Here is a 27,325-nt window from a genome sequence, read left to right as displayed (position 1 = left end):
CGTTAAATGAAAAACAAAAAAAGAAAAAATATAGCTTAGGTCAATTAATATAAAGTAGGCAATTATTGAACAGCTATTTGCAGACTCAGTTAGTTTGTTTTTAGGGAACTTCAATAACTGAAAGTCTTCAGAGATTTTCAGTGGATAACACTTAAGGTAATTTCTACTATGCCAGAAATAACTTATCCTAGAGTTTTCCTCAGGAAATGATTCTAATATAATAAGGATGTTTAAGTTATTAAGGAAAAACATTTTAGAGCATGATACATATTCCACATCAAGTACATTTTCACATTTTATTTCTGAAATTACAATCTTTTGGTTATATATTTAAAAGTGATTAACATTATTTTTCACTCTTTACTATAACTTCTTTTCCATTCCCCTTCCCCTGCCCTCACCCAATCCAATTTGATTTCTAATCCTGTTGACTCTGTCTTTAAGATCTGTTCTCTTTCTTTCCATTTTTTTTTAAGCCAGTTGGTACTTCAGTGTTTCTCAGAGCATCTTGCATTTCATATTGTAACATCCACTTACACACAACAAAAAAGTGCCATTAAATATTACTTACCTTTATTGAAATGTGATACAATCTAACATTTTGTTCTATTCTATTACAAACACTGCCCTAGATTTTTATTTCACAACTGAATTAGTGAAATTGCCTCTATCCTCTCAGTAATATATTACATTTTATATAGAACTGCTAGTGTTTGCTTTTTCAAATACCAGAATTACAAAGTGAATGTTAAGAGGCCAAAATGTCTGTCAAAGTGTTCCTGTGTCCTGTCAAAGTGCTCTTTTCTTGAGAAAAAACTCCTCTGTTCAATGTGGAAATTTGTATAAATTGCTTCTCTGGTGGATACGCATTGTATCTCTCCAACTTTGTTTCTAATTATTAGTTCATTTAGACCTTCTAATAAAATTACTTTCATATATTTGCTAAGTTCTACCTGGGAGCTTTTGCTTGCTGTGAACCATATATATAATTTCTCTAAAAAAAAATTTAAAATTCCTTTCATTCTTAGGGACTTAGCACTCAAGTCATTCCCCAAAATCATCCTTCCCTGGTTCAGAGGGGTTCTTCCTGAGAACAATGATATGCTGCTCTGAAATGTTATTACATTATATATTTCCTATTCAGCAACTGCAGTAGGTTCTTCACGGCCAAGATTAGGATTTTGTATATCTCCTCTCTTATTACAGTGAAACAAAATAAACAGTTGTTCAATAATTGCCTACTTTCTATTAATTGACCCAAGCTATATTTTTTGCTTTTTCTTTTTCATTTAATGTCTATATTTATCTAATGACCTCAGAAATGTCAAAGAAAAATATGTATATTATATGGGAGATCAATGTAAAGGGCAGTTAAAAATATTATACAGTATTTGAAGAATATAAAATTCCTTCCTCAAATAATTCTTGTAAATGAACAGAAATGTTTTGACTAGGAGTTTCTTTAAAACTTCATCAAGCTTCCTTAATATTCATGCACTGTTGAAACTCATGGAGAAGGCTGGGCGCAGTGGCTGCCTGTAATCCCAGCACTTTGGGAGCCAGAGGTGGATGAACCACCGGAGGTCAGGAATTTACGACCAGCCTAACCAACATGGTAAAACCCCGTCTCTATTAAAAAAAACAAAAATTAATCAGGTGTGGTGGCAGGCACCTGTAATTCCAGCTACTTGGGAGGCTGAGTCAGGAGAATCACTTGAACCCGGGAGGCGGAGGTTGCAGTGAGCAAGATCATGCTACTGCACTCCAGCATGAGTGACAAAGTGAGACTCCGTCTCGAAAAGAAAAGAAAAAGAAAACTCATGGAGAAGACTGCAGACGAAAAACACTGTTGGTTATCGGGCAATAGCTGGGTTAATAATGAAAGGGTTTGATCTGCTTCAATAGCAGATGTGGATGGCATCAAATTAGGGACTCTCAATCCAAATTTTCATTTTATTTTTCAGGTTTCAATATAATGCATATATGTGCTTTATTCAAGTCCACACCTGAAAATGCCTTTGTGTCAAATTATGAAATATATGCATTAGGTTTTCATTTACAATTATAGTTTTTTCTATTAGGGAGGATTAACAATTTATTTTTTTAATGGAAGAAAAGGAGCAAGCAATTCTTTCCTATAGCCTTTTAATTCAATGACGAAAAACCATTTTCAGATTCCATATTTCAGTCAAAGATTGTTTAAATTGCCATGAAAAATAGCTTTTATGGCTGTCAAATTAGATCTGCATATAAGAGATGGAGTTAAAGTCATCTTTTACTAAACAATTTTGAACTGCAGGCACTAAAGTACTTAGAGGATAGCAGTGAATATTATGGAAGATATTCACTTATTACCTCAGAGACAGCATTTGGAAATAAAATTAAATTTAGATATGTAAGTAATATCAATTATAAAATATAAAATAATTCAATAAAAAATTTCTCATGTTTTTGCATTCAGTTTTAAATTGTTAGTGAACTCACAAGTATTTGTAATGTATTCCTTTGCAATTTTAATAGTTTGTAAATTCATGCTTGTTATCTAACATAGGGCAATATGTCAAGAAGTTTATATCAGAAATTCAAGTAGAATCCACTACAGGGTAGCAAATTACATTCTTGCAGCTTAAGTAAATTGTAGTTTAAAATATTAACTAATAGGCTGGGTGTGGTGGCTCACGCCTGTCATCCCAACACTTTGGGAGGCAGAGGCAGGTGGATCATGAAGTCAGGAGATCGAGACTATCCTGGCTAACATAGTGAAACCACGTCTCTACTAAAAATACAAAAAAAAAAAAAAAAATTAACTGGGTGTGGTGGTGGGCGCCTGTAGTCCCAGCTACTTGGGAGGCTGAGGCAGGAGAATAGCGTGAACCTGGGAGGCAGAGCTTACAGTGAGCCAAGATCGTGCTACCGCACTCCATCCTGGGGGACAGAGCGAGACTCTGTCTCAAAAAAAAAAAAAAATTAACTAATAAATAGTATTTCAAACTGATCTCACATTTCATGAGATTTCGCACATCATACATTAATGTTTTTATTCATTAGACTTTACAATTTTATCTCCTATATCTTAAAGCCTAGTAATAGCTGCAAATATTTGCCACAATGTATACTCAGTAGGCATTTAATTAATATTTACTGATTAATCAGGAAGCACCCCAATAGATTATGGTGAAAACTTGGGAATTATGATTTATATACATTGGTTTTCATGCATAGTTTCTGACTCGTAAGTCTCATACCACTTTTCATTTCTCCCCAAGATAGGCCTTAGAAACAAAGTATACTCTAACCTTTCTCCATGTCTGGCCATAATGAAATTCTCTAACCTACTTTGTCTGATTGACGGTCATAAGACCCGCATTTCAAAAGAGGTCCTGCTCCATATCAAGGAGGAAATAATGCTCCACAGAGAGGCCAAGAAGAATCTGGATAGGCCTTGCTGGGTCTCCCCACTCAGTCTCTTAGCATTAGATTTTACCCCTGTAAGTCACATTTCTACACAGTCATCAATCATGCCTATCCAATAACATCTCCATAAAAGACCCAAGAGAACAGGTTTCGGGGAGCATCTGCCAGCTGAACACATGGAGGTTGCTGGAGGGTGGCCTTCCCAGAGAGGGCATGGAAGCTTTGCACTCCTTACCCAATACCTCTTCATATGCATCCTTTGTAATATCCTTTATAATAAGCCAGTAATATTAGTGTTTCCCTGAGTTCTGTGAGCCACTCTAGCACATCAGTCGAACCCAAGGAGGGAGTTGTGGGATCCCTGATTTATAGCTGGTTGGTCAGAAGCACAGGTTAATCAGCCTGGGGCTTGTGATTGGCATTGGAAGTGTGGGGAAGTCTTGTGGGATTGAGCCCTCAACCTGTGGGATCTGACTCTGTCTCCAGGTGGATATGTCAGAATTGAATCAGAGGACACCTAGTTGGTGCCCACTGCAGAAGTGATTGCTTGCTTGTGGATAGGAAAACAGAATCCCAAACATTCTGTCACAGAAGTCTTCTGTGTTGAGGCTGGGCGCAGTGGCTCATGCCCGTAATCCCAGTTACTTGGGAGGCTGAGGTAGGAGAATCACTTGAACCCGGGAGGCAGAGGCTGCAATGAGCCGAGATGGTGCCACTACACTCCAGCCCGGGCGACAAAGCAGACTCTGTCTCAAAACAAAGACAAAACCAACAGCAACAACAAGAAGTCTTCTATGTTGGTTGTTGTAGAGTGAAAGAATATAAAAAGCATTCATTTCTTCTTACTCGATTAATAGTTGCTGGCATTGTGCTACCACTAAGTATATAGTGGTATACAAAATTCCGAGTCCCTACCCTCTGGGGGCCTGCAATCTAGTGGGAGAGTCAGATAATCAAATATAAGTCTATCTCTCTGTATATACAATTATAAATGACATTAAATGCTATGAAGGAAAAGAATAAGCTTTTTAGTAGTGTTCCATGGAAGTTGAGTTCCGAAGAATGAGGAGCCAGCCAGACAAAGACTTAGAAAAGAAGCCTTCTGGGCCCAGGGAACAGCCATGGGGCTGGTGCTTAGTGATGGAGGGAGAGGTAAGAGTCCCTAAGTGTTGTCAGCCACTGGAATCTTGAGCAAATTAGGTTGTCCATGACTTGGTCTCCTCATTTACAAAAACAAGTGAGTTGTATTAGATGTTTTCCAAAATCCCTTCTAGCCCTAAAATACTATTGACCCTATCATTATGTAACTCTGGAAGCAAAAATCTATAGAAATCTACATTGTCGTAAGTTCTAAAATTAAAGCTATAATGGGATGGGCAGAACATATGTAGACTATTGATCATCACATTTTAAGAGACTTGGATAAAATGGCATGTGTTCCAGGTGGCTTGTATAGTGACCAGTTCTCCTAGTTTGTGAGGACTAAGGGGTTTCTTAGGATAAAGAACTTTCAGCGCTCAGCCAAACTGAGATGGTGGTCACCCTAGCACAGCCTGGGTTGGGAACTCAAAAGCCATGCAAGCCATAGCATCTACAGATGAGAGACATATGATTGCTTTCACTGGTAGACAGTTATTTTTCACAAGTATCCTGGAGAGATGCTTGGACTTTATGGTCTTTATGATATCTTTCAAGCCCGAGACTCCATAATTCCTAAGTTTTATTTTTTGTGTGTGCCTAGGATCTTTGAAGAAGCTGCAGGAAAAGCAAAAAAAAAAAAAAAAAAGGTTAAGAAAAAGAAGGCATAAGAATCTCCATTAATGACCTGTTTTGAGTCATGTGATCCAGACTTATGTCATTAACTCTCTTTTACTAATACAATCTTTTCAAATATATTTTGATTCACTCACAGAAACACACTCTCACACAGAGATACTCACACACCCTCTTGCTTTGCCAAACTTTTATCTTTTTTCCCTCTGAGACTTACAGATTAAAGCCCGACTTGCTACTAGTCTTCAGCAGGTAAGCCTTAGCATTCTGAATGGCGGTCTCAAGCATGCTGGGGGCCCCTTCAGAGCCCCCAGGCGCAGGCAGCTGTAAATCACAGTCACTGTTTGAGTCGGCCTCCTGAAAAACGTCAAATCTCAGCTCTTTCTGTTTAGCATTGTTATAGCTCACGTCCCTTGGTCCACACAGGTGGGGTTTGGGTTGCTGAGACTGTTGAAAGGTGTTTCGCTCTGACTGGCTTGTGTGAAGAGGAACTGATTCTCTTTTATCAGATGATTGTTCCAAAGGATCAGGATAAGGTGTTCCTGCTTCAGGAATCACACTCGTGGTCCTGTGTGACTGAGGTGGTGCCGCGAGGTCTTGTCTGGCCGGAGCCGGGGGAGAAGGAGTGGAAGAGGGCTCCCGCCGAGAGAGAGGAGCGGGTGATGATGTTTCTGGCCCCGCGGGGCCACCCAGAGGCGTCCTGGCTCTAGACTGGGGGCTCCAAGGACGGCTGCTTCCGGACTGGCGTCCAGTTTCTGGCCCCTGCTTCGCCTCCAAGGGCTCAGACGACTCAGGCTCAGAATATTGGGGAGAAGCTGCTGTCTTTCCTTCCCATGACCGCCTTGCTTCCCCTAGTTTTTCTTGGTTTTCTTTTTCTTGCTTCGGGGAGGTTGAGTCTTCCATGGAAGCAGTTCGAGAAAAAATGTTCTGGATGAAAGGGGCGTGAAAATATGGAAGAAGGCAACTCAGTTCAGTTACTTTGCCGCGGTCTCTTAAGCGATTTCTGGGTCCTGGTTGCTCTGTAAGTTGCTGCGTCCTATCTCCATAGCAACCCCAGGCCGGGTTCCTCTCAGAAAAACACACAGCGCCCTGTTGCCGGGATTCGAGGGCGGAGACTGAGAGAGAGATGAAAATCCTAGCTTTGTGATTTGGTATAACCTCGTTCTATCGCAGCCAATCCGACTTAGACTAGACCAGTCTTGCTTGGAAACTGAGAACTCCAGGTCCTGCGCCTTGAGCACAAAGCAGGAAGAATGGCGACCCCATGCGAGAGATCTTCAGGGGTCTGAGACTTTGATCCAAGTTGTGCTGTGAGGAGCGAGTGGTGCGTTAGTGGAGGGACAGTATATCCATGAAGCGTGTGTGTGGAGGGTGTGTGTGTGAGAGAGAGAGAGAAGGAAGGGAAGAAGAGAGGAAGGGAGGGCGGGAGGGAGAGAGGGAGAGAGAGGAGAGAGGGCGGAAGAGACCGACCTTGGTAATCTTGGAGATGCAGGTGACAACGGGACCCCAGTGAGCTGACCATGAGAGCCCAAGCCTCACATTTAGCGTGCATCACCTACAACCAACCAACTCTAAAGACTCGGAGAATAGACAAAGCAGTCCTGAGTTTTGTTCTTCCTGCTTATAAGGAATCTCCTGATGATTAGGCAGAATATTATACTTGAGGATAAGGCAATACAGAAAACTTATAAATAGGCAATTCGTGGGTTACTCGTTTTCAAATTAACACTAAACTATATTGGCATAATATAATTTTTATTTGATAATGTAAATGTAAATGCATAATTTTGCAATGATTTAAGGTCAAGATTATGACTATTCATTTCTAGTATGCAGTCTCCAATATGAAGAAGGTATAGAAGATTGGATCATATCTGGACTTAATTATAAACCATACATTAATTAAAGTATTTAATGTTAATTATTTGTTTTGTACTTCTTTCTCTTTTTAAATATACCAACAAATACTTGGCATTTGACAGTTTACATTGATATAACTTATATTTAGCAAGATGTTGCTCTAAATTCTAACTTCATGGAAGAACATAATACTCTCCTCCATTCGGTGTGGTGAGGGAATCACAGACTAAAATAAATTTGATAAAAACTGTGTGCCCACATACAAAATGTTGAATATAACTTCTGCTGGCACAGATTCTTTAAAGTCAAATGTCTGGGATTTAGAATGCTCAAATTTCTAAAAACAAAACATTAAAATATACTAGAACAATAAATTCTGAGGTCTTTTGGTAATTGGTGCAAGAAGTTAGCATTTTTCCCCCTTAATTTCTCTCCCTTGCAGCTGGCAAGCTGTAATGGAGGCTTTTTTTTTTTCTTTGAAAGACAAGCCAGAGGGCCAGGTGTGGTGGCTCATGACTGTAATCCCAGCACTTTGTCTTTTTTCATACAGGTAATCCCAGCACTTTTGTCTTTTTTCTTCGAAAGACAAGCCAGAGGGCCAGGCGCGGTGGCTCACGCCTGTAATCCCAGCACTTTGAGAGGCCAAGGCAGGTGGATCACCTGAGGTCAGGAGTTTGAGACCAGCCTGGCCACCATGGCAAAACCCCGTCTCTACAAAAATACAAAAATTAGCTGGGCATTGTGGCTAGTGCCTGTAATCCCAGCTACTCTGGAGGCTGAGGCAGGAGAATTGCTTGAACCCAGGAGGCAGAGGTCGCAGTGAGCTGAGATCGTGCCACTGCACTCCAGCCTAGATGACAGGCCTGGACTCCAGCCTGGGCAAGAGACTGGAGTCAAAAAAGCCTGTGTCAAAGAAAGAAAGAAAGAGAGAGAGAGAGAGAGAGAGAGAGAGAGAGAGAAAGAGAGAAAAGAAAGACAAGCCAGAGAAGGGTAGTAAGGCCAGGAGAAAGAATGCATGAAGGAACAGACGTAGCTTGCTTATCTCTCCAGTTTAGGAGTGAAGAGCAACTGAAAGGAAGAATATAACTGTCCGTTATTATTCCTGCTTCATTTTCAGTCCAGAGCTTTATCTTGACTCTTGACTCTTGACAAAGCTTTATCTTTGATTTGACTTTGACAAATCCTAAATTTGCTTCTTACTGTTCTTAAGATAAAGACTAAAGCTCTTAGCCTACTTATGTTCTCAGTTTTGTATTAAGCTTCATATAATGCTGACCTCATAAAAATGGGTTGAGAAGTGTTTCCTCATTTTCTGTTTTCTGGAATAGATTATCTAGAACTGGTGTCATTTCTTTAAATGTTTAGTAAAATTTACAGTGAAACTGTATGAGTTTGGAGACTTTTATTTTAGGTGGTTTTTAAACTGCAAATTCAAACTTTTAAGTTGTTATAGGACTGTTCAGATGATCTCTTTTATCTTGGATGCATATTGGTAGTTTGCAATTTTAAAGGATTTTATGCATTTCATCCAAGTTGTTGAACTTAACGTTTGCAGAGTTCTTTGCAGTATTCCATTCTCATCCTTTTATTGTTTCCGGGATCTATAGTGATAGCTCCTCTTCCATTCTTGATTTTGATAATTTGCCCTCTTTTTTTTTCTTTGTCTTATTAGAGGTCTATCAATCTTACTGGACACTGTTAAAATTAGCTTTGGGTTTTATTTATTTTCTCTATTATTTTTGTTTTCAATCTCATTGATTTCTGTTCTTATTTGTTTGCTTCTCTTTACTTTGTATTTATTTTGCTCTTGTTTTGCTAATGTCTTGAAGTGGAAACTTGGATTATTGATTTGAGATTTCTTTTTTTTTTCTGATGTAAGTGTCTAGTGTTTGGTTGTTGTTGTTGTTGTTGTTGTTGTTTTGAGACTCAGTCTCACTCTGTCACCCAGGCTGGAGTGCAGTGGCACAATCCTAGCTCACCGCAATCTGCATCTCCCGGGTTCAAGCAGTTCTCCTGCCTCAGCCTCCCGAGTAGCTGGGATTACAGGTATCCACCATCACACCCAGCTAATTTTTGTATTTTTAGTAGAGATGGGGTTTCACCATGTTGGCCAAGCTGGTCTCAAACTTCTGACCTCCAGTGATCCACCCACGTCAGCCTCCCAAAGTGCTGGGGATTACAGTTGTGAGCCACCGTGCCTGGCCCTAAGTGTCTAGAGTTTTATATTTTCCTTTTAAACATTCATTTTTACATTTTTATTTTTATTTTAAGTTCTGGGCTACATGTGCAGGATGTGCAGGTTTGTTACATAGGTAAACATGTGCCATGGTGGTTTGCTGCACCTATCAACACATCACCTAGGTATTAAGCCCAGCATGCATTAGCTATTTTTCTTAATGCTCTCCTTCCTTACCCTCCACCTCCTAACAGGCCTCAGTGTGTGTCATTCCCCTCCCTGTGTCTGTGTGTTCTTATTGTTCAGTTCCCACTTATAGGTGAGAGCATACGGTGTTTGGTTTTCTGTTACTGCATTAGTTTGCTGAGGGTAATTGCTTTCAGTTCCATCCATGTCCCTGCAAAGGACATGATCTCATTCCTTTTTATGGCTGCGTAGTATTCCATGGTATATATGTGCCACATTTTCTTTATCCAGTCTATTACTGATAGGCATTTAGGTTGATTCCATGTCTTTGTTATTGTGTATAGTGCTGTTATGAACATACACATGTATCTTTGTAATAGAATTATTTATATTCCTTTGGGTATATACCCAGTAATGAGATTGCTGTGTCAAATGGTATTTCTGTTTCTAGATTTTTGAGGAATTGCCACACTGTCTTCCACAATGGTTGAGCTAATTTACATTCCCACGAATAGTGTAAAAGCATTCCTATTTCTCTGCAACCTCACCAGCATCTGTTATTTCTTGACTTTTTAACAATTGCCATTCTGACTGGCATGAAATGGTATCTCATTGTGTTTTTGATTTGCATTTCTCTAAGGATCAGTGATGTTAAGCTTTTTTTCCTATGTTTGTTGGCTTCATGAATGTCTTCTTTTGAGAAGTGTCTGCCCTTTAAACATTATTTCAGCTGTATCCAACAGATTTTGATATGTCATTTCCTTTTAATTCAGTCCAATATACACTATTTAAAATTTCCGTTAGACTTTCTCATCGAGCTATGAATTATTTTTAAGTGTGTTATTTAATTTTCGAGAGTTTGGAGATTTTCTTTTTTTTATGATTAATTTATATGTAATTCCATTATTGTCAGAGAATATACTTTGTATGATGCTATATTAAGGTTAAATTTCTGATTTTGGATTTATTTTCTGTGGCATTCACACAGCTTCTTAAATCTGTATGTTTATGTTTTTCACCAAATTTTAAAATGTTTCAGCCACTATTTTTTTAAAAAAATGTGTTTCTATTCCACACTCATTCTTTTGCTTTTTTGCCCCAGTGGCATAAATGTTAGATCTTTTGTTGCCTTTCCACAGATCCCTGAGTTTCTGATCATTTTTTTCATCTATTTTCCTTATGATGCTAAATTATATAACTTCTATTGACCTATCTTCAAGATCATTGGTTATTTCTTCTTTTGTTTTCATTCTGCTTTTGAGCCCATCTAGTGAGTTTGAAAAAATTTGTTATATTTTTCCATTGTGAAAAATTTTTAATGATTATTTATATCTTTAATTTATTTGCTGAGGCTTTCTATTTTTCCATTTGTTTTAAAGGTGTTTATAATTGCTTCTTGGAGTATTTTTATGATGACTGCTTTAAAATCTTTGTTAGGGAATTCCAACATTTGTGCCATCTTGGTGTTAGCATTTGTTGTCATTTTTCATTCAAGTTGAGGATTCCTGGGTTTTTGGTATGACAAATACTTTTGGATTTTATCCTACATATTTATATTTTTGGAGACTGTGGTTCCTACATAAATCTTCTATTTTAGTAGACAGTCAACTTTCCTAAACTCATAACATATGTCCAATCCAATTTTGTGAGCTATAGTTTGAAAGTCAATTTAGTTTTCAAAACCTATGAAATAAAATTCTGGTCTGCCTCTCTATGTGCTACTCAGAGGTCAATTTAAAACATGAGCCGTATTCACCCAGTCATTCAGTTCTCATACCCTTTGTTGTGTTGATTCTTTTTTATTTTATGCATGAATCACTTAGGGTTTGCTTAGTAATTTATATACAGGTTTAAAAAAATTCACCCTCCAACCCCATTGGGACTCCCCGGTGTACTCTTTACCTCATTCTGTAATGGGGAGGGGATGGTGTGTGCAACCTCTTTGCAACCGTTCACTTAACGCAGAATGGGAAAGAGAGAAACAGACGCTGCCTCTGCTCCTGTTAATGCAGGGTGGAGACAACTGACAGGACTCTACCTCACAGTCTTAAAAAGGCTCAGTGTGTGTGGCAGGGGATAGGATACCACCTCTGTTTGTGCTCATGTAGAGTAGGGACAGTTAAACAGGCTGAAACACATTGGCTCTACAGTACCCAGTGTGCAGGAGGCAGAATGTGGCTGCTTCTTTGGGTTTGACTGTAGTAGAGTGGGTAGAGTACAAATAGATTCGGTTCTGTAGGGCCTTCGTATTCCTAGTCTTTGTCTAGGGAGAGAAGACCCTTCCTAAGGCTTTTCAAAGTCTGGGCACGCTGGAATTTCCACGTGTAGATTTCTCTAGTGCCATATTTGGATATATAAGGTGGGGGGGGGGAATCCCAGAGAATTCACCACTGGGTTATTCCTAAAATTCTGTGATCTCTGGCCAGTCTTCCTTCTTTTCTCCACCTTTCGGAATCTTCTGATAGTTTATTTTACTTGGGGTTTTTAGTTGTAATTAATGGGAGTAGAATGGTATGTGCTTACTTTATCCTTCAGTGATCAAGGGGCTAAAATCTTTGAGAAACGAGAGGATTAACCTAGGAGTTGGTCATTAATTACAGTAAGAATAGATAATGAAGGCTGGGTCCTGTGGCTTATGCTTATAATTCCTGTGCTTTGTGGGACTGAGGTGGGAGGATCACTTGAGCCTAGGAGTTTGAGACCAGCCTGGGCAACAGAAGGGTACCCTGTGTGTACACAGTAAAAAAATTAGCCAAGCGTGGTGGCACATGCCTGTAGTTCCAGCTACTCAGGAGGCTAGGGTGGGAGGATTGCTTGAGCCTAGGAGTTTGAGACCAGCCTGGGCAACATAACGGGACACTGTCTGTATAAAATAAAAAAAGTAGCCAAGCGTGGTGGCAAGTGCCTGTAATTCCAGCTACTCAGGAGGCTAGAGTGGAAGGATTGCTTGAGCCTGGGAGGTCGAGCCTGCAGCGAGCTCTGAGAGCGCCACTGCACTTAAGCCTGGGCAACAGAATGACAGAGTGAGACCTTGTCTCAGGAAAAAGAGGAATAATAATAACAGTAAATAGATAATGGGTGATACGAATAGATGACATGAAACTCAAAACTGAGTGTTTTTATGGAGGAGAGTGGGCTAATAATCTGAAAGGAGCAATAAGTAAAAAGGAAGGCAAAACCCCAATAGCGAGAAAGAAAATAGCCACGACTTGAGTTATAAGGGAAGCATTATCTTAGAAATGTTCATAGTAGCCTCTGAGGATCATTTGTATTTCTGTGGAATCTATTGTAAAGCCATCTTTGTCATTTCTGATTGTGTTTTTTTGGATCTTTTTTTCTTTGTTAATCTAGCTAGCCATCTATTGATTATTTTTATCCTTTCAAGGGACATGCCTGTAATCCCAGCACTGTGAGACTGAGGCAGAGGATGGCTTGAGCTCAGGATTTCAAGACCAGCCTGGGCAACATGGTGAAACCCCATCTCCACCAAAAGTAGAAAAAATTAGCCCGGCATGGTGGCTCAGGCCTACGGTCCCAGCTACTTGGGAGGCTGAGGTGGGAGGATTGCTTGAGCCTGAGAGGCAGAGGTTGCTGTGAGCTGTGATCACACCACTGTACTCCAGCCTGGGTGACAGAGCAATATCCTGTCTAAAACAAAAGCAACAACAATAAAAAAGAATCAACCTTTTGTTTAGTTTGGTTTTATTTAATTTTGTTTTAGGTCTCAATTTCATTTAGTTTTGCTCTGATTTTAATTATTTTTGTATGCTAGGTTTGGGCTTACTTTGTTTTTGATTTTCAAGTTCTTTTAGGTGTGATGTTAGGTTGTTGAGATCTTTCTATCATCTTGATGTAGGTGTTTAGCACTATACATTTTCCTCTCAACACTGCTTTTTCTGCATTCCAGAGGTTTTGGTACTTTGTGTCACTATGTTCATTTGTTTTGAAGAATTTTAAAATTTCTACCTTTATTTCATTGTTTACCCAAAAGTCATTCAGGAGGAAATTGTTTACCTTCCATTACTTGGAAAGTATTTGCGTGGTTCTGAGAGTTCTTCTTAGTATTGATTTCTATTCCTATTCTACTGTAGTGCAAGAGGATACTTGATATGATATAATTTTTTTTTTGAATTTCTTGAGCTTTGCTTTATGACTGAGCATGTGGTCAATTTTATAATATATTCCATGTCTAGATGAGAAGAATGTATATTCTGTGGGTGTTGGGTGGAGTATTTTGTAGATATCAAATACTGACTTCAAGTCCAGAATTTCTTCATTAGTTTTCTGCCTCCATGATCTGTCTAATGCTGCAATACGGTGTTCAAGTCCCTCCACTATTACTGTGTGGAGGGACTTCAAAAAAGGCTATCTAAGTCTTTTTTTGGATCTAGGAGTAATTGCTTCATACATCTGATTGCTCCAATGCTGGTTGTGTATATTTAAATTTTTTTGTTGCATTAAATCCTTCATCATTATGTATTTTCTTTTTTTGTCCTTTTATACTGTTGCTGGTTTAAAGTTTGTTTTATCCCATGTAAGAATAGGGATCCTGGCTGGGCGCGGTGGCTCAGGCCTATAATCCCAGCACTTTGGGAGACCGAGGTGGCCAGATCACAAGGTCAGGAGTTTGAGACTAGCTTGGCCAGCATGATGAAATCCTGTCCCTACTAAAAATACAAAAAAATTAGCTGGGTATGGTGGTGCGCGCCTGTAGTCTCAGCTACTCGGGAGCCGAGGCAGAAGAATTGCTTGAACCCGGGAGGCGGAGGTTGCAGTGAGCTGAGATGGCGCCACTGCACTCCAGCCTGGGCAAAAGAGTGAGACTCAGTCTCAAAAAAAAAAGAAAAAAAAAAAAAGGAAAAAGAAAAGAAAAGGGATCCTGCTCTTTTTTTTGTTTTTCATTTGTGTGCTATTTTCTCCATCCCTTTACTTTGAGCCTATGAGTGTCATTCCATGTCTTGCTAAGACAGTAGAAGGTTGGATCTTGTGGGGTTTTTTTGTTTTTTTTTTTTTTGAGACAGAGTCTTGCTGTGTCGCCCAGGCTGGAGTGCAGTGGTGCGCGATCTCGGTTCACTGCAACCTCCGCCTCCCTCCCTGCGTTCAAGCAATTCTCCTGCCTCAGCCTCCCAAATAGCTGGGACTACAGGCGCCCGCCATCACACTCGGCTAATTTTTTTGCATTTTTAATAGAGACGGGGTTTCACTACATTGACCAGGCTGGTCTCCAACTCCTGACCTCATGATCCGCCCGACTCGGCCTCCCAAAGTGCTGGCATAATAGGCGTGAACCACTGCACCTGACCTGGATGTTGTTTTTTAAATACAGTTTGCTAGTCTGTGTCTTTTAAGTGGAGTGTTTTGAATGTTTACATTGAAGATTAATATTTTTATGTGAGGTTATGGTGTTGTAAGCTGTTGCTTTGTAATCTCCATTGTGTGGTTGCTTTGTTGCATCTGTGGGCATTGTACTTATATATGTTTTGATGGTAGCAGATATTGTTCCTTCATTTCTGTGTTTAGAACTCCCTTAAGCCTCTCTTATATGGCCGGTCTGGTAGTAACAGATTTCGTTAGTGATTGCTTACCTGGAAAATACTTTATTTGTGCTTCATTTATGAAACTTAGCTTGGTGGAATATGAAATTTTTAGTTGGACTTTATTTTCTTTAAGATTGCTACAAACAGGCCCCCAGACTCTTGTGGCTTGTACAATTTCTGTTGTGAAGTCTGCTGTTAGACTGATGGACATCCCTTTATAGGTGATATGGCTCTTTTCTCTAGCTGCCTTTAAGATTGTTTCTTTCATGTTCACTTTGGAAAATCTGATGACTATATGCTTTCAGGATTGTCATCTTGTGTAATATCGACAGGAGTTCTCTGAATTTTTTGTGTCTGTGTTATTGAATTCTCTAGCAAGCTTGGGGAAATTTCAGACTATATCCTTAAATGTGTTTTCCAAGTTACTTACATTCTCTTCTCTCTCATGAATGACAGTGAATCACAAATTGATTGTTTTATGTAATTCCATATTTCTTAAAGGCTTTGTTGATTTTTTAAAATCTTTTTTCTTTATTTTTGTCTGACTGGGTTGATTTGAAGGAATGGTCTCTGAACTGAGAAATTCTTTTTTCTGCATGGTCTGGTCTGTTGTTAAGGCTTCCAACGGTAATTTGAAATTTCTGTCATAAATTTTTCAATTCCAGAAATTCTGCTTAGTTCTTTCTTAATAAAAGTATGTCATCTTTCAAAACTTGGATCATTTTTCTAGGTTCTTTTTGTTAGATTTAATTTTTCTTTTGAATCTGGTTGAGTTTTTTGGCCATCCATATTCTGAATTCTATGTCTGTCATTTCTGACATTTCTTTTTTTAGGATCCATTGCTTGGGAGCTAGTGGGGTTCTTTGGAGGTGACAAAATGCTGTGGCTTTTTTATGTCCAGAGTTCTTGCACTCGTTTTTTCTCATCTGGGATAGCTGATTCTTCTCTCCTTTTTAATTTGCTATCATTTGGATGGATTTTCATTAATTTTTAATCTTTTTCCCCTTAGGGATACAACAGTGGTGTGTATGATGTCTGATCAATTGGCTTCATTTCTAGGTGCTTTTAGGGTGCCAAGGCTCTGTATAGGTTCCTTGTTTGCAGCTAGGTTCATGCAGTGACTTTCTCAGACGTTGCTTGTTGTAGCAATGTAATTTTGTTTTGTGGTATAATTTAGGCTGCCTTCCAGTTGGTAGCACTTAACAGTGAAGGCCAGGGGATAGGCTCCTACTCACTGTATTTGCCCATTTTTATTTTAGTGCATCTGAAGCAGTGTTCTGGTGAGGAGTGGTGGAAGACAAGACATGACTCTCTCTCTAAGTCCATTCCCGGGCCTTGGTGGTGTCTCCTTCAGCTACTGGCACTTACACTCATGTTACCTTTGTCCTAAAGGGGGCTTTGGCAAGCTGTGCTTTCTGTATTCCCTTAGAGGCAGTCAGCACCAAGGGGTAGTCACCAGGCAATCCATTACTACCTGGGACCCACCAGTTCTCTGTGCTTGCGGAAGTCAGAGGGGACTGTGGGGTTGTCTGTGTGTGATCTGGTGATGCAGTTGTTAGAGATTTTCAAACCGGAGTGACTCCATCTTGAATAGGGGCTGGGTAAAATAAGGCTGAGACCTACTGGGCTGCATTTCTAGGAGACTAGACATTCTTAGTCACAGGATGAGATGGGAAGTCAGCACAAGGTACAGGTCATAAAGACTTTGCTGATAAAACAGGATGTGGCATAGTAACCGGTCAAAACCCACCAAAACCAAGATGGCGATGCCGGTGATCTCTGGTTGTCCTCATTGCTCATTATACGCTAATTATAATGCATTATGCTAAAAGACACTCTCACCAGCACCATGACGGTTTACAAATGCCATGGCAATGTCTGGAAGTTACCCTATATAGTCTAAAGAGAGCAGGAGCTCTCAGTTCTGGAAAATCTCTGCTCCTTTCCCAGAAAACTCATGAATAATCCACCCCTTGTTTAGCATATAATCAAGAAATAACTAGAAATATATTCAGTTGAGCAGCCCATGCCACTGCTCTGCCTATGAAGTACCCATTCTTTTATTCTCTTATTTTCTTTATTAACTATCTTTCACTTTGCTCTATGGACTCAGCCTGAATTCTTTCTTGTGGAAGGTTCAAGAACCTTCTCTTGGGGTCTGGATCGGGACTGCTTTCCAGTAACACAGTGGCTCAAGCATGGGGCATCCCCAGAAAGGGCAGTGGTATCACGGGTGTGCAACTTCTATGACACCTGCAATCTGCAGTTTTTTAGCCCAGTAGATGGCTGTTAAATATGATCTTTTCTGTTTACCCCAATTGCTTTTTAAATTTATTTTCATAGGCTTTTGGGGCACAGGTGGTAATTGGTTAATGAGTAAGTTCTTTAGTGGTGATTTGTGAGATTTTGGAGTACTACCACCCAAGCAGTATACACTGAACCCAGTTTGTAGTCTTTTATCCCTCACCCCCTTCCCACCCTTTCCCCTGAGTCCCCAGAGTCTATTTTATCATTCTTATGCCTTTGCATCCTCAGAGCTTAGCTCCTACTTATGAGTGAGATCATATGATGTTTGGTTTTCTGTTCCTGAGTTACATCACTTAGGATATTAGTCTCCAATTACATACAGGTTGCTGTGAATGCCATTAATTCATTCCTTTTTATGGCTGAGTAGTATTCTAGTGTGTGTGTGTGTGTGTGTATATATATATATAAAACAGTTTCTTTATCCACTCATTGATTGATGGGCATTTGGGCTGGTTCCACATTTTGCAATTGCAAATTGTGCTGCTATAAACATGAGTGTGCAAGTATCTTTTTCGTATAATGACTTCTTTTCCTCTGAGTAGATACTCAGTAGTGGGATTGCTGGATCAAATGGTAGTTCTACTTTTAGTTATTTAAGGAATCTCCACATTGTTTTCCATGGTGGTTGTACTAGTTTCCATTTCCACCAGCAGTGTAAAAGTGTTCCTTTTTGCAACACATCCACACCAACATCTATTATTTTTTGATTTTTTGATTATGGCCATTCTTGCAGGAGTAAGGTGGTATCTCATTATGGTTTTCATTTGCATTTCCCTGATAATTAGTGATGTTGAGGATTTTTTTCATATGATTGTTGGCCATTTGTATATGGAGTCAAAGGAGATCATCTCGGAGCTTTAAGATTTGACTGCCCCACTGGATTTTGAACCTGCATGGGGCCTATAGCCCCTTTGTTTTGGCCAATATCTCCCATTTGGAACGGCTATATTTACCCAATTCCTATACCTCCATTGCATGTAGGAAGTAACTAACTTCCTGTTGATTTTACAGGCTCATAGGTGGAAAGGACTTGCCTTGTCTCAGGTGAGACTTTGGACTACGGACTTTTGAGTTAATGTTGAAATGAGTTAAGACTTTGGAGGACTGTTAGGAAGGCATGATTGAGTTTGAAATGTGAGGGCATGAGATTTGGGAGGGGCTGGGGGCAGAATGATATGGTTTGGCTGTGTTCCCACCCATACTTCATCTTGAATTGTAACTCCCACAATTCCTATATGTTGTGGGAGGAACCTGGTTGGGGGTAATTGAATCATGGGGGTGGGACTTTCCCATGCTGTTCTCATGATAGTAAATTTGTCTAATGAGATCTGATGATTTTAAAAATAGGAGTTTCCCTGCACAAGCTCTCTTTGCCTGCTGCCATGCATGTAAGACGTGACTTGCTCCTCCTTGACTTCCACCATGATCGTGAGGCTTCCCCAGCCACATGACACTGTAAGTTCATTAAACCTCTTTCTTTTGTAAATTTCCCCTTCTTGGGTATGTCTTTACCAGCATCATGAGAATAGACTAATACACCTGGTCTTGATGAATCTTCCTATTTATTTTGATCCTCTAAATTCTCTCACTAATGTTTTACATTTTGTTGTGTAAAGATTTTGCATTTGTTTTGTTAAGTTTATTCTTATATGTTTTATTTTTTGGTGCTAAGTGCAAATTGCATTTTATCTTAATTTGTTTTTATCATTATATAGAAATATAATATTCTTGTACCTCATGAACTTACTAAGAATTATTTCTAGAACTGTTTTTGTAAACATCTTGAGAATACAATATTAAGTTTTTGAGAATAAAGAGAGTTTTATTCCTTCCTTTCTAAACTGGCTGCCTTTATTTTCTATTTATTTTATTTATTGCACTGGGTAAAACCCAATGTTAAATAAAAATGATAGGAATGATCCTTACCTTGCTCCCTACTTTGAGAGGAAAGCATTTAGTCTTTCTCCATTATGTGTGATGTTATCTGTAAGTTTCTTGTAGATCTTCTTTATCAGGTTTATAAAGTACCTTTCTATCTTAATTTGCTGAGAATTTTATATCAAAATTGAGTTTTGATTTGGTCAAGTAACTTTTCTTTGCCTAATATGATGCTATTATGATATATTTTCTTCATTGTATTGTGTATTTCATAAAACTAATTTTTGGATATTTAGACCAACTTTGTATTGATGTGATTCATTGCATTTAGTCATCCTGAATAATCCTTTATTTAAATAGCTGGATTCCACTTGCTAATATTTTGTTAGCTATTTCACGAGGTATATTAGTGATATAATTTGGCTGTGTCCCCATCCAAATCTCACCTTGAATTGTAGCTCCTATAATTACCTTGTGTTGTGGGAGGGACCCAGGGAGAGATAATTGAATCATGGGGGCAGTTTTCCCCATACTGTTCTTGTGCTAGCAAATAAATCTCCTGAGATCTGTTGGTTTTATAAGGGGAAACCCCTTTTGCTTGGCTATCATTCTCTTCTCTTGTCTTCCACCATGTGAGAAGTGCCTTTTACCTTCCATCATGATTATGAGGCCTCCCTAGCCATGTGAAACTGTGAGTCCATTAAACCTCTTTTTCTTTATAAATTACCCAGTCTTGGGAATGTCTTTATCAGTGGCATGACAATGGACTACAGTAAATTGGTGCCAGTAGACTGAGGTGCTGCTGTATAAATATGTGCTCCCACACATTTCCAAGGCCCACCTAGAATCATTTTCTCTAGCAAGACTTGGGGTCTATGGGCACTAGCCAAGGGCACTAGTTCAAGACTCATCCTTCCAAAATCTGTCCTCAGCTAGTTCTGATCTACTGCTCTGCTGCCACTGAGTCACCTTGGTGATTTAAATCATTTTATAAGACGTTTTAGTTTTGGCTCCCCCAGGAAGCAGTCTAAAATCTACATGAAGATGAAGTACTCTTAGGAACAGTCTGTGAGGAAATGAAAGAAGCACGATTGGGCAGAGTCAAAAGTTGAACTACACTGTAGTTGTAACAGAGACAACAGGTATTTGAATAGGAAGCTAAGGAGCTGGGATGCCCTTCAGAATTGTTCTAAATTGAGAACGTTTTGTTGCTACAGATGTGAATGCATGACAGCATTTATGCAGTTGTAACTGAGGGAGGTATAGTCTGCACATCGAAATAAGCTTTTATTTCTTTTCTTGAATTATATATTTATATATATGTGTATATTTTTAATAATGGCAAAAAGAAGATGAAGGATTATACTTCTTCATTGTAAATTAATTGTGTAGGGTAAGTGGAATAGGTGAAATGTGAAAGATAAGAGATTCATAGACGAGTCTCTTGAAACACTTCCTTCCCTGGTAAGTGACCAATTTGGAACATGTTGATCAATTTTTCTAAGTTATTTATATTAAGGAAGTATTATTATCCTAATTTGACAGATGAGGAAATTGAAAATCAGGGGTTCAAGAATTTTTTTCAAGCTCTCACAGTTAAAGAGCCTATTATTCCAATTCTCACTATTTTTTCACAAGTCTGACCAACTGTATCATATATCTTCATACTAAGCAATGTGTCAAATTTCAGTGATGAACTAAAATATTAAGATTTAAATATTAAATCTTCACTATCTTTTTTTCTCTTGTGCTCAAGCTCCCTAGGGCTGGCTCAAAAGCGTGGAGGTTCATTATCAGTTGAGTGTCAATGTCGGAAAGAGAAAACCCCAACCCTCCTATATAAAAAGTACACGTGCACAGAGATACTTCCTATCTCAAATAGAATCCCATAAAATTAGTTGATAGTAGCAAGGAAAGGAACAACACATTAAATGCATACCTTTGAAGATTTGCCTAACTCTCTCCTTTAACATTATTTTCATGGCTTTAGGGTCAATAATTACCTTTTGCCTTTTAAAAGGAAAATAATTATCTTGTAAACAACTTTAGTAACAGATCCTAGTTTCTTACAAGGAACTTTAGAGATTAATCCATCTGACATCTTAAAAACAAAATTTAAACATCAGAAAATATATCCCAAATAATATCAAGAGTGATCAAGAAGGTTTCCAAAAAACTTTATCCCAAAAGTATAGGTGAAACATGTTCTAGATCTGTATTTTCAAAACAGCCTAAGTTCCATCATATAAACAAAACCACCATATATGGAGTATAATTCGATTTAATTTCATGATTCTACCACATTTAGATATGTTTGGACTGCGTGTGACCAAAATCAATAACCTATTTTTCAGTGTCTTGGGCTTGTAGCAACAGCTCACATCCCAGTGATTTCCAGGTCCTTTTATCATACAGATAGTTCGTTTAACTATGTCTTTGGGGCCAGCAATAACATGGCTTCATTTTGTTCATCCATTGAGCACTATCATTTCAGCAATGAAGACTCCCTTGCCTGAAACCCCATGTGGTTTCATTTACAGGCCTTTCTACCTAATGGTCTTGGAGATTGAGGTCACGGAACCTGAAAGCTGCCTTGATCTGCTGAGGACTATGGTGAGGTGAGTGAGGCATTGGTCTCAGGTGCAAACTTTAAGGAGGCACTGAAACTCACTAATCAAAAGAAATAATATTTTAATGCAATATATATAAAAATCAAAATTAATGTAAAATCTATGATGTACAAAATAAACATCAAAATGTTAAATAACACAAATTTTTCCTTTGCTTCAGGCTCCAAAATGGCTCTGCACTTCACTGTTATTTAAATATGTGATTTAATAACCCTCCCCACCTTTGTAATAATCTTAAACCTTGAACTTTCGCTGGCATTTTTCCACCTTTTAATACTGGAGGGGATTAGGTGCATTCCCAACCCAACTCACTTCCTTTCCTCCCAACTGCAGATGCAGTGGCTTGAATTCCACATTCTGACTGCGCCCCTCCCCCCGCCGCCGCCACACACACACACACTCACACACACATTTTTATCCAAGATTTCTACCCTTAGAAAGAGCCCCAAGGCCACTTCTTTGCTTCAGTATCAAAAGATCTCCTAAGCAAAATTGTGTTTGAAGTAGAAAAGCAAGTTATTTCAATGTTTAGATGAATTAATTCAGGATCATTTTAATCCAGTATATTTAAGAAGAAGTCTAGTTTTTATTTCTAAGGACATATTTAGCGTAAGCATTCACACTGAGACCACTACCTGGGCCAGGTCACCTGCACACACAATTCATCTTGCCACCTGCACATGGAATTCATCTTTCCAATAAAAGTATAGAAAATAGTTTTTTTTTCTTTTTTTGTACAGTTTTAGCCGCAATAGTCTCATGTCTTGAAAAATCTAAGTTTTGTTGGGATTTTTTTTCTTTTCTTTTTCTTTTTTTCTCTTTAAATATTAATGCCATTTGGGAAGCATCTAATCAAAATAAACCATTTCTGAGTCTTTGAACTCAGTATTCCATCTTTTAAATCTGGTGCAAATTACAGGAATATAAGACTATGACTGTCTTTTTACCTTTTGAGTTAAGACCAACTAACATATCTGAGTTACCATATCTTTGGCAGTTTCAGTGTCCTCTGTATAACCTATCCTTAACATTCTAACCTCATAACTTATTAATATCATTAAATAACTATTATTTTTGCCCCACTTCACCCATCTCCTACCTCAAAGAACCACTCTTGAACTTGTCATTATCTGAAAGAACTTCTCAGAAACCTAAGTCTCTTATGCTTCTTTCCAATCTCAATCTCCCAGGATTCAAATTTTCTCTCTTTTCCTTATTTCCCATTAGGAATAATCTTTGATTTTAAAAAAGAGATATGTAGCTTCCATTTCTCCCCACATAAATGCTTCCTTTGACTTATTTTTTCATCCAGCTTAAATTCCAAGATACAACAGTTTAAACATGTTCCCATGCATCTTCAACTTGATTTCATTTAGTCATCCAATAAATTACTACATGAATAATTATTTCAGATTTCAATGATTATTTCATCCAATAATTGTTTAGTATAGATTCTCTACAAAGCTATAAATATAAAGCCAAATAAAACACAGCTCCTGCCCTCCAACTGGTCATTTCAAGCACTTCTTTTGAGAAGACTCCTTGGGCCATCCCAATCCCAGGTTAACTTGGATGTCCCTCCTTTCTGACCCTGGAGCACCCTGTAAGTTTTCATTCAATACTGTATTTATGTGCACAGAAATGTGAGAATACCTTAAGCAGACAGACTACATCTCTTGTCTTTTATCATCCCACTGGCTAGCATGGGCGCATAAGGTTTGGCTGAAAACAATTTGACTAAATGCAATTTGACCAAATGCATAAAGCAATTTGGCTAATAGATAAATTTTAGGCAGAATGGTATTGTAAACAAATATTTGTTACTGGTTTTAAAATTTGTAAAATACTGGTATACTGGGGGTAGAGTGTGTGTATGGCAATTACCCAAAGCTTCGTGTATCTTAAGTATTTTTATCCATATTTCTAAATTGGCAGAGGGACGCTCCTTTTGTCACATTTTCGTTTATCCCAATCTATATATCTAACAAATTATGTATTTTAAAAATTACAGGGGCCAGATGTTGTGGCTTATGCCTGTAATCCCTAGCACTTTGGGAGGCCGAGGCATGCGGATTGCTTGAGCCCAGGAGTTCAAGACCACACTGAGCAACATGGTGAAACCCTATCTCTACAAAAAATACAAATAATAATAATAGTAAGCCAGGTGTGGTAGCACATGCCTGTAGTCCCAGTTAATTTGGCAGCTAAGGTGGGAGGATGGCTTGAGCACAGGAGGTCAAGGCTGCAGTGAGCTGAGATCACGCCACTGCATTCCAGCCTGGGTGACAAGTGAGACCCTATCTCAAAAAAATAAAATAAAAATTACAATGTTACAAAACAGTAGTACAAAAGGACTTATTCATGTATACACTCAACAAGTATTTACAGAGTGCCTGCCCTCTGCTAGGCATTATTCTCAGAGTAACAATAAACTGGGGAGCAGACAGACAAGGTCCATCATCACGTGTACATTCTGGTGGATCCCACTTTTGAACAGAAATGACTAGGAAAACCTCTGACTAGAAACTTACTCAACCAGATACCAATATCGTACATCTTTAAGTTGAAGGACTTATGTTTTCTAATGTACTTTTCCATTTTGATTTTCCAATATAAATGGGCACTGTCAAACAATAATAGGAAATAAATAGGAAACTGGCCATAAACAAGAAAAATGCTATTAAAAATCTGAGATTTAGGATTGTTGAAAGGTTTCTTTTTCTCTTAAATAAACCCAAATCAATTTTCAGGTCCATCCTTCTACTCAAAGGTATATTTGAAGAACTGGTACATTATCTTATAATAATAAAAGCAGGAATATTAATGATCTGGCAATTTTATTGGTGTTTTTAAGATATAGTTGTAATAAGAAAAATTTTAATTTATAAGACATTGATAAATAGCAAGCAAATAATTTTTCAATAATATATGTGGTAGGAAGGGGTTAGTTTGCATAGAATATAAGCTTAGTATATAATTGACATGACCTTTGCTCCCATCCCACTTCCTTAGCCTTCCACAATATGGCTCCAACATGACTTTCTAGTCTTATTTTCTGGTAGGCACCTAACAACTATTGTTCTCCAGGAAATCTGACTGAAAAAATTATAAATATAATTTAAATTATACATATATAACATAAACAAATAAAACTAATTTGTTGAAAGCAATTTGGAAATTGGCCTAAAGCTACTGAGAGAATGGTGGCAAATATGACTTTGATTGAAATGCCAAGTTCATCAAAACTGTAATTTCCTAATCACTAATTTTGTTGTTGTAAGTTTTATTTTAGTATTGGTATAAGAGCGCATCGTAAGGTAGCTTTGCAACCCTTTATCTTTGGCAAATATTTTGTGTTTACCTTTTTTTTTTTTAAATTTAAACTTAAAACTTCTTTTATGTTTTATGTTTCCTATTTATTTGCAGCCAATAATCTCGTGATGCATTGTTCATTATGTAAAAATTGAAAACAATCTAAATATTCAACAGTGAAGGATTTTCAGAGCTAAATATCCTTCATCTTTGTGTAGGGAGATGAAGAAGTCAAGAAAACTAATAGAGATTATTCTGTAAAGGAGAACAGCTGCAAAGGTAGAGATAGGTAGTAGCTGTAAGAGGAAGGTCTAGCAAGTACTTTTAAAAATAAGTAAATATGTAGTAGAAATGGCCAAAAGGTGGAAAAACAAAACTAAATATAACAATTATTTAAAAATTCATCATGTTAATTATGTAAGGAAATTAAAAAGCTTTGGTGGACTGGGTAGAAACTCTTCTCTCTCTTTTTTACTTCAATTATTTAAAAACATCACCACTAGTCTCTCTTTTTCTCACTTGCTCTCTCTCCCCTCCCCTCACCTCCTTTGCAGCAACCCACTGCTATCTTTGTCCTCACTTGGTTCAGTATTCCTGGAATATGTAACTGCATGACAGGATGAAGATCAACAACTAAATACTATTTAGCATTGATGGTTCAGGACCGTGGACAGCACTCATGTTGGGAATGGGGCTTGCTGAAATTGCAGTGACTTTGTAAGTTTGGTCTATCACAGAATAAATTTGTTGGCGTGGCTACAAATGGATAAGGTGCTCACCAGAATATTAAAACTCATGGCTGAATTAATTTTTTTTCTTCCCTTCATGGAGGGGAGGAAAAAAAAACATTAACGCAAAGAAAGGCTGGCACATAATAGCACTCAAATACCTTAACTGAAATGAACTTTTCACCTTAATGATAAAGAGTGGCTCAACATGTAGGTGTATTTGATGGCTCTTTTAAAGTGATCATTCCAAATCAATAACAGAAAAGGAAATTTGTGTATTTTTTTTTTACTGTGCTGTCCATGGTGTCAATGAAAATAAGGTTGTTAAAAGTTGAACTAAAAAATGAGAACTGAGTTGAGATTCAGTCACTAACACAGGATAATGCAAATTCGTTTTAGACGTAAAATTAAAAACATCATTATTTTTATGACAAAATTTTAAAATCCTTTCATGACTTTGTCCAACAATTTAAATGACCCCATCATCCATCCTCTGACACAAGTAACTTAAGTGAAAGGTTACTTGAAACTTCACCAATGGAACCCTGAAAATTTAATGATATACCTTTCTGGCAGCATTCTTTCATCTTTGTCACCTTGATACAGTTCCTAAACAGAAAACAAACTAATGCTACTCAAATCTACATGTTTACATAAACTCACATTTCATGTGTCATCTGTTCTGAAGAGTCTTTTTCTAAAATTAGTCCCTACAGGTCTTGAAGTGTGTGACTCTCATTTTGACACACAATCATACAATGGCTCCAACTTTTGCTGCCTGACTCATATGTCCTCTGAAAGACAAACATTGAGAGCTATTTGAAGTAGTTCATTTACTTTTCTGTTACACATCATTACACCTAAAAGGGCTGCCACACAAATATTGAACACTTACAAATCATCGTTTTTCTGGAATACAAGAGTGTATCTCTTTGCTTCTTGGCACATGAATCTCTGGAGTATGACAGTACAATCAGTGAACTCATCCTTTAAATTGATGAGATGTTATTATCATTCCTCTTAGTTTTACCTCAACTGGGAAATGTTCACATAACCATTTAGATGTGTTGCCTTAGATCAGCATTTATCCAACTTTTTCCCCAAGGCATCCACCTCTGCTGGCAAAAGTGCAGGAAGCAGGATCTAGGAACATTATTCCAAGTTGTAGATGGCAAATAGAACATTTCTTTGAACTCTCATACTTTACTTTAAAATACATTAGAATTAATTTTGTACTCTATTCTATAATTCATTCATTCAACAAATATTAGGGGCCTACTGCATGCCAGGCATTATTACAGGGATACAGTAGTGAATAAATATATTTGTGTTTGTTTTTAACCTAGTAATATTTTAATACAACTGGCACAAATAGAAAAACAAAAACTTTGCCAAAGCAAAGAGCAAAACTGATAATCCAAGATGGAACAATTATTGCTTCAAATACTACTAGTCATGCTATTGCAACCTGAGAGTATATTTGCACCCATTTGAGCAGCATAGTCTTGGGCTAATTCCCAGAAT

The 27,325-nt window shown here is 38.0% G+C and overlaps 1 protein-coding gene and 1 long non-coding RNA gene across 4 annotated transcripts in view; one reads left to right on the top strand and one right to left on the bottom strand.

The window, feature by feature from the left end:
• Nucleotides 1-26,627, bottom strand: part of RSPH4A (radial spoke head component 4A) — a 37,171-nt gene extending 10,544 nt beyond the window's left edge. For 2 of the 3 annotated variants that reach the window (XM_005551656.5, XM_005551657.5), the window contains exon 1: nucleotides 5,405-6,233. In XM_005551656.5, coding sequence (XP_005551713.3) covers nucleotides 5,405-6,090 — 686 coding nt within the window. In that variant the 5' untranslated portion in view covers nucleotides 6,091-6,233. Of the gene's footprint in view, nucleotides 1-5,404; nucleotides 6,234-26,464 lie in introns of those variants that run through there. The other variant, XM_074036927.1, reaches the window with a different exon arrangement.
• Nucleotides 6,378-25,764, top strand: LOC135970522 (uncharacterized). Its single transcript, XR_010586210.2, has 4 exons — nucleotides 6,378-6,511; nucleotides 18,601-18,708; nucleotides 21,672-21,749; nucleotides 25,628-25,764. It is a non-coding gene; the product is annotated as an uncharacterized lncRNA (long non-coding RNA).
• Nucleotides 26,628-27,325: the final 698 nt, after the last annotated feature.

Source organism: Macaca fascicularis, chromosome 4, assembly GCF_037993035.2.
Source record: "Macaca fascicularis isolate 582-1 chromosome 4, T2T-MFA8v1.1".
NCBI classification, from domain to species: Eukaryota; Metazoa; Chordata; class Mammalia; order Primates; family Cercopithecidae; genus Macaca; species Macaca fascicularis.
This window is presented reverse-complemented; position numbering and strand designations above follow the sequence as displayed.